This window comes from Strix uralensis, chromosome 13, assembly GCF_047716275.1.
Source record: "Strix uralensis isolate ZFMK-TIS-50842 chromosome 13, bStrUra1, whole genome shotgun sequence".
Lineage (NCBI taxonomy): Eukaryota > Metazoa > Chordata > Aves > Strigiformes > Strigidae > Strix > Strix uralensis.
In genome coordinates, this window is record NC_133984.1 from 12,006,098 (window position 1) to 12,018,459 (window position 12,362).

The window sequence follows — 12,362 nt, forward strand, 5'->3', positions numbered from 1 at the left end:
CAGGCCAGGGACACTCCAGGTACCAAAGCCTGGATTTTATGTTGTCTGCACTTATTTAAAGTGTTTGCTGCAGCTGCCCTGTTTGGTTTGCTTTGTGCTAAAGTAGATGAATCCCTATAGAAATCCTATCCAGTATCTCTATGTCCTTTAGTGTATCTTGCATGAAAACCCATAGTGACAAAAACCACTAGAACTCAGTTTGCTTCTTTGCAATATCTTGGGGTTTTGTTTGCAAGAACAGGGATAGTCTGGGAGCTTCTAGAGGGAAATAATTGAAAAATAAGGAGGTCAGGTGAAGTCTGTGCTTTGGAATTTGGAAGCAGGTGACAGGGGAGCACTGGGGAGATCACCCAGGTTTGGTCTAGCTTCTGCATAACCTGTGTCCCAGTGCTGTCACATCCCTGCCAGCCCAGAGGAGCACAGGCAGGGCTGTGAGCGATGCTGTGAGCATGGGAAGCGTGCCCGGCCCCCGAACAAGCCCCCACTGCAGGAGGACCTATACATTGTGACAGTAGATCTATAACCAGAGCTGCGCTGAGGGCCCTGGTGTGACGGTCCCAGCTGCCCTGCTCTGCAGAAAGCCAGTGTGTGCCCCGCACGGGGTTACCTGCTGGGCAGAGCATGGGGGATTTTTTTCTGTCCTGTGGAAAGGAGATTGCTGTCACTGCTGCTCAGCAGCTGCTTTAGCTCAGCTGTGCTGTTGATGTGTCCCTGCCCATGGCAGGGGGGTTGGAACTAGATGATCTTTAAGGTCCTTTCCAACCCAAACCATTCTGTGATTCTGTGATTCTATGTGGGTTCACATGCAGCTGATAATGTATCGGGACTCCTCTTTGCAGTTCCCTTTAAGAACAAAATAGGGAATTACAGATGGAAAAACCTCTGGGGAGAAAGAGAACAAACGACCATTAGATTTGCAAAGCCAAGAGCACAGGATTTAAAAAGCACCAGAATTAACTTGCATGTGCAATTTAATTTTATGCCTGCTCTTTCTGCATTATGCAGCAGTCGCTAACGTGCGGTCCCACGCCCCCCGCCCCCTCGGGCTCCACACTGGTGCCAGCGGTGAGGGGCTGCAGCGGAGCAGAACACCCGCTTGCCAGTGTCCCCGGCTGGGCTTGGTGACTTGGGAGAGCTGGCTCCTGCCACAGCCACCTGGTGCCTTCATCAGTCACACATTGTCATCAACGCTATCAGACAGATTATTGCAGAGATGTTTGGTGCAGTGTTTCCACCCCTGCTGATACTCTCTGTAGGAAAACCCACCGCTCTCGTGGGACCCCACTGTCCCCCACTCAGCCCCTTCCTGACGGCATGGTCCCTGTGGGCTTGGTGGGGCTCCCTGCTGCCGCCCCCCTGGGGATGGGTGCTGTACTCCCCATAGGAGGGTGCAGGGATGGAGCAGCAGTTTCCCAGAGTAGCTTTTCTTTTGCAGCAGCAGCCAGAAAGGGTCGATCACCAGCCCTCAGCACCCCCAGGGATGCTCCTGTGTTGTACAAAGGGGCAAACTGAGGCACAGTCTGTGCCCAAAGCTTGTGACCATGTGAGGGTGGACCAGAAGATCCTCAGGGCTGAACAAACTCATATAGCTGTACCAAAAAAATGGTGCTGTACAGAGAAGCCAAAGTCTGTCCTGAACCAAGAGCAAAGAGAGTGACGGGAAAATGGTGGAGCTGGGAGCAGAGAGGCTCCCCAAATGAGCTGCCCTTCTCCCTTTGCTGCCCCAAAATGGAGGCCTTTGTTTCAGGCTTCTCAAAATGCAACTTCTGGCTTCTCCTTTCCACACCTGGTCTTAAAATGACCCTAAATTAGTAAAAGAGGAAAAAAAGCATTGAAGCAAAAGGGACTGTGAATTCCAGCCCCCCACAAAAGCTAAACCTGTCTCAGAAGAGACGCTCTGGCAGGGCAGTGGGGGATTCAGGGGCTGGGCATCAACCTGGGCATTGCTGGCAGGGCTGCCCATGAGCAGCCCAAGCAGGAGGTGCACCAAATCCCCTGACCCTCCATACTGAATAAGTGTGTTTGCCAGTGTTTTTCTGACCCCCATCCCCACCTGTGTCCGTGCATGCACAAGACCTGGACTTAGGAGCCAGTGAGGGCTGGTTTTGCAGCGAGGCTGCATGGCACCAAAAATTGGAGCCTTCCAGAGAAATCCTTAGTGCTCACTGTTGAATGTGTTGTGAAGCTGGTGCCCAGAAGAGATGGTGTTTATTGACGCAATGGAGGACAGATGTTCCCTGGCCTTGCGGCTCTTCAGGAGAGTTTTATCAAAGCAAGCAGGACAGCCAGTGTGTGTCAATTAGGAAACAGTTTAGCTTTCTGTGTGCTGGTAACGTTACAAAGGATTTGCAGTTGGGTTTCAAGCCAGCATTAAAGATCTGAAAAATCCATCAAACTCAATTCTGTTAATTGCAGAGGAAGCCCCGGGGCGTGCACTCGCTGGCTGGCCCTGTGCTCACACCTCCCTTCCAGCCTCTGCTAAACACGGGCTGGACCTGATGCCTTTGATTTGCTTCCACTGCTGCGTGCACAGCCCAGACTCTCTTCTCCAAGCGGTGAGACCTTGTTTGGCAGCAGAGAAGCACTGAAAATCCTCGGGCGTGCTTCCTGTAGCATGTAATAGCAGCCTGTGCGCTACGGGGAGCAGTCTGCATCAGCTGCTGATGGGGATTCGGGGACATGCTTGATGCTGCAGTACTACTTCTGTGATTCAGTATTGTTATACCAGCACTTAAGGGTCTGTTCTCCCTTCCCTGTGCTCATGTAACTCTCATTATTGCTAATAGAGTATGGATCTGTTCAGGAATTCAGGCTGCATGCCCTGCCTAGGTTTGGTTCGCAGTGCATCTTGATGGCATCTTCAGTGCCATTTCCATTACCTGGAAACATCCCCCCTGCTTCTGCCACATTTTACATCATTAACAGAAGACAAAAGGGAGTTGCTCTGATGGGGAATGAGGCACTGGAAGGGGGCAATGTGCAATAGGGGACCCTGGACGTTCCCCAGCCTCTCACTTAAGGATCCCTGCCAGGACAACATGGCCCTGCCTGACATGCTGTGGTGCCCAGCCTGGCTGCTCTGAGACCTCACTCCCTGCAGCTCATTTCTCTCTGCATTTTCAAGTTTCACCTCCTTTCCCTCTGTTTGGTCCGGGAATGTGAGTGATTCCTGAGCTGGGGAAGAAGCCCAAAGTGCAGGCGTTGCTCTCATCCCTGCTCCCCTCTGTCTCACTGGCGATGCCTGGGGTGGTGGTTTGCTTGCAGACATGGGCAGCAGTGACTTGCTTTCTACTTCCAGCAGGAGTGGGGAAGCTGTTGCACACACTGGGGGCATGGGAGCAGCACAGGGACCAATGGCTGACGGATCAGCCCATGACAATGTATGCAGAAGGCATGTGGATGTGCCTTGGCATCTTGCTGGGCATCTATAATCCAGTGTCCTTGGCTGGTGGGGGAACCTTTGGCTCCCAAAGGATCTCCAGAGAGCCTGGGGCAGACGTTTACCACCATGTTCTGCCTGCACGATGATGGTAACAAACATAAATCCTAATCCATGTGTTGTCTTCTAACAGGTCAGCCTTTTAAGCTGGACCCCAAGATGGCTCACAAGAAGTTGAAGATCTCCAATGACGGGCTGCAGATGGAGAAGGACGAGAGCTCCTTGAAGAAGAGCCACACGCCTGAGAGGTTCAGTGGGACAGGATGCTATGGTGCGGCAGGCAACGTCTTCATTGACAGCGGCTGCCACTACTGGGAGGTGGTGGTGGGATCCTCGACCTGGTAGGCAGCACTGTTGTCTTTCCTCCCTCTCCTAGAGACCCTCAGATTCCCCCAGAGATGTTGTGGGACACGCTAGGGTTAAAGGCCAGGGTTTTGGCAGGACTGCTTATGAGCAGGGAGGTGGTTGAGACCTTAAATCTGGGTGGCTGTGGCTTTCAAGAGGTTTGTGAGTTTCTCCTCTCTGCCAGAATCCTTTGGGTCTGATCCAGTCAGGCTGCAAAGGGGAAGCTTGTATCTTCATTTCCCTCACCTGCTGAACCTGCTAATGCCTGCCAGGTCTCAAATCTCACCTCTATGGCAGGGCAGAAGTGCCACAGAGCTTTAAATCTGCTGGTTTTCCTATGTGCAGTGCCCTCCCCTGGACTGTCTCATGCAAGGTCCCACTTAGCTGGGCCAGACGTAGTTATAAAGTCTGAGGTGGAAGGCTAAGCAGAGGGGGACCATGACTAAGCAGAGGAAACAGGGATGTCTCCAGGGGAAGTTTGCAAAGGCCTGGCAAGCCACTGGAATACTCTGTGAGGGCAGGGAGCTCAGGGGAAGCCTGTCCCATGCCTGCTTCACTATATTTCACCCTATATTCATACCCCAGCATTGCAGGCTGGCAGGAGAAACCATCCCAAGCAGCAGGTTCTCCAGCTCATAGGGACGTACATCTCTGCTCTGTGATAGCAAAGGGCTGGGTGGGCAAAGCAGAGGGTGATGCTTCACTCACCATTTGCTCTCCCATCACCCTGTGCTCCCTGCTCTGCCTCAAGAGAGGCTGCCTTCATTCCCACAAGCTGCTTCTCTTGAGGGAGGACAAGTCCATGTCTCCCTTCCATCAGCAGCAATGCAGGGCTTTGTCCCCACCTTGGAGCACCTTGGCATCTGCTGAAGGCCACCAGGCTTGGTGGAGCACCAGGAGCAATGGCAGCCCTGGATGCAGCCCCTCCTCTGCAGTGATTGCTCTCAGCTGAGGTTTCCAGGCTCTGTGGGTGAATGCTGTGAGAGTGGGAGGGCGAGAGCCCAGCCTCCCTGTGCTTCATGGGAGATGAAGGCAGCATTCCCACGGGCTACAAGGATGGGGATTGCTTTAGCCCCACTCCTCCCCAGCAGCCTGCTGCCTCACTTCTCCCCAGCGCCCTTGTCAGAGATGCTTGCACAGGAGCACGGCACCAAGTACAGCTTCTCGCTCCCAGTAGTGGCAAGGAGCATCCTTGACCCCACAGCACCTCCCTACTACATCTCAGCAGGCACCCCCAGCCCAGACTTGCCCTCAAGCCCAAGCCCCTGCCTGCAAAACACATCTGGGCAGCAGCGGAAGGGACAAGTCAGGGATGCAAGCTGGTGCACCTTTCGTTAAAAGGCAGTTTCTGACTTTAGCAACTTGATTTGTGAGTTGTTTCTCAAGCAATAATTATATCTGGAGCTGTTCTAAGAAATGGATCTGTTCCAGGTGTTGTTTTGCTGATGACCAAATACTGCAAGACCTTCAGAGGAGGAAATAGCTTTCAAATATATAGCAGCTCCTCGGGCTGTGGAAAGGGGTGCGTTCAGGTGGAGAACAAGCACGGCTGTGTGCTGGAAGGCAGCTAATTGAGTTGGCTGTGGCTGTGACTCAGAGCGAGCCTGGAGCCCTGTGTCCTGGTGAGGTTCACAGCAAGGTTGCCCTTGACCAAAGCTTGCTGGTTCTTCCAACTGACCAGAGGGGTTTTGAGAACAGCGAGTGGCAGCAGACAAAAGCCAAAGAGCCACAGCACACGCTCTCTTCATGCCTCCTAACACATGACTACAGGGAAATGAAGCTCTTCTCCCAGGGGCCTCAGGCATAGCCAGGAGGGAAGGTCTCGCAGTGGGCTGGCAGCTCTGCTCTGCAGTGGCAGGGGGAGCAGATCTGGAGCTTTTTGTCCTGGGAGTTTGGAGGAGAGGGGTGTCACTTCTTGCCTTTTCCTGACCTCTGTGCTTGCAGCTGCTGCCTGAGGCAGAACACCAGAACTGATGCTCAGGGGTCCTTAACAGAGGAAACCCCTCTCCCTGCACCAGAGAGCTGGCTCTGGTTTCTGGGGGTGCCTGTCTCCCCTCTCTGTTGGGCAAGGGGGGCTCAAGGAGCAAACACAGCAGCAGCCCTGGCTCAGAAACCATTCCCAGTGCTCACTCCCATCGGGCTGAGCCTCCCATCCACCCCCCGGGCTGAAAAATGCCTTCACACAAGGCACACTTAGAAGTGAAACAATTGGGGTTTATTATGAGAAAGCCCCTACCAGGCAGATCCCCAGAAAACCTCTGCTACTGAGCTGAGCCAGAAGACATTACAGCAGCATTATCAAGCTGCTGCATTGTTAAAGTGCTTGTGCAGCACAATGGGGCTAAAATAGACAGTTCCTGCTGCAAGCACCCAGCTGTGTCACCTCTTCCTCTTGCCCTGTTGGCAGCAGGAGGTTGCATGGGGAGGGAGTGATGCTTTTCCCCAGCCAAGCCTCTGCAAGTGACTTTTCTCTTATGTAAAGCTGTTGCCGTGCTGCTTCCACAGTCAAATGGACTTTCAAAGCATGGGGTGCCAGCAGCTGTCAGGGCTGATTTCGTCCTGCGCTGAGGCTGGGCGCTGCTCAGCAAAGCTTCTGCTCTCTTGCAGGTACGCCATCGGTGTGGCTTACAAGTCGGCCCCCAAAAACGAGTGGATCGGGAAGAACTCCTCGTCTTGGGTCTTCTCCCGCTGCAACAACAACTTTGTGGTGAGGCACAACAACAAGGAGATGCTGGTGGAGGTCCACCCGCAGATGAAGCGCCTCGGCGTCCTCCTGGATTATGACAACAACACGCTCTCCTTCTACGACCCAGCCAACTCCCTCCACCTCCACACATTTGAAGTCTCCTTCATTCTACCGGTGTGTCCAACCTTTACCATCTGGAACAAATCCTTGATGATCCTCTCGGGTCTGCCCGCCCCGGACTTCATAGATTACCCAGAGCAGCAGGAGTGTAACTGCAGGCCCCAGGAGTCCCCGTACGTATCAGGGATGAAAGCCTGTCACTAGGTTGCCCTAGCCCTGCCCGTGCCCCGTGGTGGCACCAGCGATGCTGGTGGGTGCCGGCGGTCGGAGTCGGCGTGCCGGAGAGCCACCATGCAGCCGTAACGCTCCAGCGAGTGAGCACCTTCCCACACGCAGCTCAATATTTTTTTTTAAGGGGAAAAGAGGAAGAACCTCTAACCGCAGCTGAAAATAAACTCCTGTTGGCGAGCTCCGCTTGTGTGCGAGTGCAGCTTGTGCAACTCCTTGGTGGTGTGCTCCGATCTCTCCTGAAGCGGATTGTCACCTGGATGGTTTTCTTTTCCCCTGGGGGCTGAAAAGGCTGGGGTGGGTTTTCAGGTGACCTTCTGAGGCGCTGCTGTGGTCAGGGGGATGTCCCGTGTGTCCCTGCAAAGCGCAGGTTGGAAAAGTAGGGATTGGCTTTCTGGAGCCAATTGGTAGCTTGTCTCGAGAGTCGGGTGGGACCTGAGCAGCGTTTTCCAGGGAGGACTTTCTGTTTGGCTGAAGTTCGGCAGCTTCTCTGGTGTGGTAGATAATTGCATGGACCCCTCACACTTGGTGAGCGCTGGCATTGGTTGAGTGGTGGATGTTGGTTATGTGGTGGATGGTCTGCGAGAACGAAGGCAGCGCTGGGAAGGACGGTCCTGCTGCCTCTCCTGGCCACATGCATGCTGCTGCTGGCCATGTTCCCTGTGCTTGGCTGGGCTTGCAGTCCCACGGTGGAGGGCAGCCAGCTGCAGACCCGAACCCCACTGTGTCTCCTCCTTTGGGAGCCCACTAGGAGTCAGGGAGGCCCCTACCCTTAAGGAGCAAGCTGAGGAGCGTCTCGCCCCGGCACAGAGGTTTGGTAGATTCCAGGTTCAGCCAGCTCTGCCCCACCACGTGCAGCTCCACGTAGACCTCCATTAGTTTCATGTCCCTGCAGAAAAGACACATGTCCCCATGCTGAGCAGATGGTCAAGTCCTGCCCTAAGACCAATTTATGACCCCAAGTCCTGGCTCTTGGTTTATTCTCCACCATGGTGGTGTGAGCGTGGAGCCGTCCTGTTTGCTCTGTGGCAAAGGACTGAATCCATCCCAGGGGCTCCAGCCCCCGGTTACTGGGAGCTCTTTGGCTGCCACCAGTGCTCCCAGTAACCACAAGCGCTGAGTCCCCTGGCCAAGCTTCAGTTTCCACATTTCCTTAAAAGCCAGGAGGAGCTGGGCCAGGCACACCAGCCCCTGTGTCGCAGGGAGCAAAGACCCAGTGCAGGCACCTGCAACCAGAGTCCATGGCACGATTTGGGGCAGGTGGGCATACGGATGTCCACGTCACACCTGCAGCAGGCAGCATGGTGTGGTGGGGATGCCGGGGGAAGCCAGGAGGTCAGGCAGCACCGTGGCCCAAGGCGGGCTGGTGCTTGAGCTTTGGTCTGTGGTGTTTGAAAACCCCTTTTTCTCCTCTGGATGTGGTGCTGTCAGATGCCTCGGTGGCATGGCATGGGGACCGTCAGGTCAGCCTGGGACCTCCTAGCTCTGCCAGCCTTTTCCTTTATTTTTTGGACCTTGCTGATAGGGAACTACCTCAAAGCCCAGCCTTAGAGGGGTAGGTGGCCGGTTCAGACAGGGTAACAGCACTTGGAGGCTTGTCCCACAAGGGCTGCACCACAGGCTGGTTGAACTTGACTGGAGCCAGTTGGCCATGTCCAGAAGTGGGTGCCCCCCGCCAGTGACCTGGCCTGGGAGACACTTGTCATTAAGTCTGGTGATGGCAGCTGCAAGGCCGATAGCTTTGTCAAGGGAGAGTGGGTATAAAAAGAGCCTATTTCTCAGCACAGCATCCCTCTGCTTTACCTGGCTGACATTTTTGGTAAGTGGCTACCTGAGGCTGTGGGAAGGGAGGTGGGTGTCACCTGAGGGGAAGGGATCTGCCACCTGCACTGCCAAGCCAAGGGTGATTTTGCCTCTGATCCAGGCTGCTTTCCCGTGGTGCTTGGCGGTGGGTGGTGCATCCCTCCCGAGTGGTTTTATTTACTACTTCTAGCCCCAGCATGCGAGAGCGCTGGGTGGGGATGCAGCAGGGTCACGTCTGCCATTCCCCACAGCTAAGCACACAAACACAATTAATTTTAAGAGGATAAGTTGCCATTTTCAGTTGGATGTTTTTTCAAAGCCGCATGGGGCTATCATGAAAGTCCTTTCCCCGTGTGCTGGTCCCATCTGGGGCCACTCGTAATGTGTCAGCCTCAAACAAACGCCCAAGCACTGGAGATGGATTTTAGCATTTGCAATCCAGGTGCCAAGCTTTCCGCTGGCACCGGCACCGCTTTGACTGGCTTATTGATAGAGGACTCAGCGCATCCATTAACTCAGAGCACACGAGCCATTAATGTGACATTTGCACCTGATGAAATTGCACTAATCGCGGTGGGATGCCCCTACCCCGCCGCACACGTCTCTCTCATACCCGAGGCCAGGCAGGAGGACGAAGCGGGGAGCTCGCGTGGCTGTGTGCCCAGGGGAGCCCCGCACCCCGAGCAGGCAGTTCTGGGCGTGGGAGCCCTTTCCGAGTCACCCGCATGTTCCTCTCCTGGGTTTGGAAAAGCAAAACCCACCCGGGTGTCACCAGGAGGGTGGGAGGAGCAGCCCCATCCCTGGTCCCTGCTCTGTACATGATGCTCCACTGCTGCTTGGCGGCCTTTGCCCACAGCCCATGAGCGAGCGATCCCATTGGTTAAAACCGCCTGGTGTATGATGACGCAGCAGCAGTTGCAGCCAATTCGAGCCTCGGCGGGCTCGGCAGCCCGGGGTTATGAATGAACACAATTCCCACGGCCCTGCGGGGGGGCAGAACACGGGTGGAGGGGCCGTGGGGGAGTCCGGGGCTTCCCGCGGGGGTGGGTGCTGCTGCTGGCTCCTCTGCTCCTGGTGACTCCGTTGTATAGATTGGGATGTGGTGAACTCCTGGTTACCGTGCGACCCCGTCAGACTCTCCTCTTCCATATGTAACATACTTGTTTCGGTTTTGTTTTGGGGGAGGGTTGTTCTTCCTGTTAACGATTTTTCCCTTTTTTGTTGGGGTTTTTTTTGCAACTTCTTTGTTAATGTGTATATATATATATATATAAAATATAATATAATATATATACATTACTGGATATGTCTGTGTGTGGCGGAGATTGTGCAATGTGTGACACCCCTGGCCCTGGGATGCTCTCTTTGGCAATCACTGTTGGCGTTCTTCAAACTTCTGACAAGATGCAGACCATGAACCTCAGGATTACCGAGTCATGGGGGTAGCAATAAATCAGCAACACAAAAGAAAAGGCCTTTACTTACTATAACCCAGGATGGGGATGAGGAGTCCTGGCTGGCAGGGCCCCTGAGAGCACAGTACGCTCCATGGGGCAGCTCAGCAGGAGATGGTGGGAGGGTTTGCTCTCCCCAGGTATGATGCTACATGTCACACTTGTTCAGGGGGACCTGCCAAACATATGGCTGTGCATCCACAGGAGTAGGGGAATACGTGGTACCATCCAATGGCAGCGTTTCTTGTCCTGGACTGCAAACCAGACTTAAGAGCCTGTGGGGGTGGCAGGTCACATGGGATGCTAAAGCCCCATCTAAAAAAGTCCGTACATGTAAATATTCCACACCCTGCTGTCAGCCCCCAGAGGATGTCATGCAAAGGCACATTGTCCAGGTCATCAGGACACCAAGTGCTCCGGCCTTCCCTTTCCTGAGCCTTTGATGGCCACAGGGACTACTGGAAATCTCTGAGTGCCAGCCAGGTACTGCTGGAGCCTTGTTTCTGCTGCCCTTGAGCCTAAGTCCCGCTCGCACCCCCCAAGTGCCTCAAGAGCTGTCCGAGGGTTGGGGGAATTAACCCCATCCTTCACTGTGGTGCTGGACTGAGCTCATGGTGGGGCTGAGCATGGGCCATGACATCTCTCCCCTCTGCAAAGAAGCCCCTGCCCCAGCACAGTGTGGCTGACAGCCAGCTCATCTCCTTCATTGCGTATTGGTTTCCCTTTCTGCTGTCTGTGTCTCTGTCATGAGAGGGCCATGCCAGCGTTCCTGGTGTCCCTCTGCCCCAGCACAGCCCCTCAAGCCACCAGCAGAAGCTCCAGAGCTTGACCCTGGCTGTAAACCCATCCTCCCTGTGCCATCTCTGCTTCCCTTTGCTTGGAGGGGAGGATCTGCCAACGCGTGGGACTGTGCTAGGGTAAAACAAGCTGTGGCTGTGGGCCATGGGGTCTGATCCTGCTGGATCTGTCCCAGAGAGCTGCTTCAAGAGGCAGGAGTCCAACCAGCCTCAGCAAGGAGAAACATGAGAGCGAGCCCCTTCCCTCAGCCCCCAGCACTGGGCTCCCAACTTCACCAGACCTGAACAGCACTGAGCCACTGCCCCAACCCCCTTTGGCTTGGGTCCCTGGGAGAAGGCAGAGCTGGGTTGGCCAACCAGAAGCATATCCCTTGGGGGCTCCCCTGGAGCCCACCGAACAACACTGGCCCCAGGTGGCCTGGGAGCCCTGCATTGCTCCATCCTCTCCTGGCCTGAGACAAAGCTGGACCTTCTGCAGGGGCTCTGCAGGCTAAGATGGGGCCACTGGGCAGAAATCTGCCCCAAGTTGCCTGAAGAAGAGGAATCAGCAGAGGGTGGGGAGCCCAGGACCTGCCTCACCAAAGGGAAGCAAAGACACACAAGCCCATGGAAGACAGCCCATCTTTGTTGAGCATTAAGTGTGTAAAATATTTATTAAGTGGAAAACATATGGTGCAAACCAGCACTGTAGAATTAAATATTTCTTACTTTATTCCTTTGCTCTAGGCTTTTTCCCATTAAACATTAACCACCAACACATGGAAACTGGCCTCAAAATTGAGTAGCTACTTTCATTTTGGGACAAATCTGTGGCATTTGCATTATCTCTACTCTTGCTGCGTGGTGTTGCTGACAAACACAAGTGTAATGAGCCCCTTGCTGGGGCCTGACGTTAATGCTTCTGCTTCTTCCATGCAGCACCATTAGCATGAAGACCCCACTAATCCAGAGCCCCACAACAAGCTCTTGCTGCAGCCCCAAGGGGTCACAGCCTACATTTCCAGACCTGGCATTCCCTGACCCAGAGCCTGGCAGGGCAAGACAACCCCAGAGCATCTGCAGCTTGCAGGTGGTTGTCTCAAACCCAACCCCTTCATCCATCCTCTCATCTCTCTGCTCCAGCCAGCCTGTTTTGCTGCGTGTCCTGTGACAGAAGGTGTGGTGGGTCTCGCTGGGGATATGCCGGTGCTCCTGAGCTCCAGACATTTGTCAAAGTGAGGACACACTCAGTGAAAATAACACTTGATGGGCTTGAATTCGTGTACCTCCATCTAGTGCCTTCTTGGAGACTTGGGCGGGGGTCTGAGAGCTTCACAGCAGACCAGGTACAAATGCACACATCCCAGATCTCATTGCTACCTCTGCCTGTTAGTCTTGCATTAGATCAAAGGAGTTGCAGTTTAGAAGCAGAGTCAAACTGCAATCCAACTCTTGCTTTTGGAGCAAATACCCCAAAGCCTGCTCATGTGATGCTAAGTCAGTCAACAAGA

General features: G+C 54.3%; 1 protein-coding gene across 1 annotated transcript in view; it reads left to right on the forward strand.

The window, feature by feature from the left end:
* Positions 1-9,925, forward strand: part of MID2 (midline 2) — a 117,849-nt gene extending 107,924 nt beyond the window's left edge. Inside the window, exons 9-10 of the mRNA XM_074882783.1 lie at positions 3,573-3,780; positions 6,392-9,925. Coding sequence (XP_074738884.1) covers positions 3,573-3,780; positions 6,392-6,794 — 611 coding nt within the window. The 3' untranslated portion in view covers positions 6,795-9,925. The remainder of the gene's footprint in view (positions 1-3,572; positions 3,781-6,391) is intronic.
* The last annotated feature ends 2,437 nt before the right edge of the window (positions 9,926-12,362 follow it).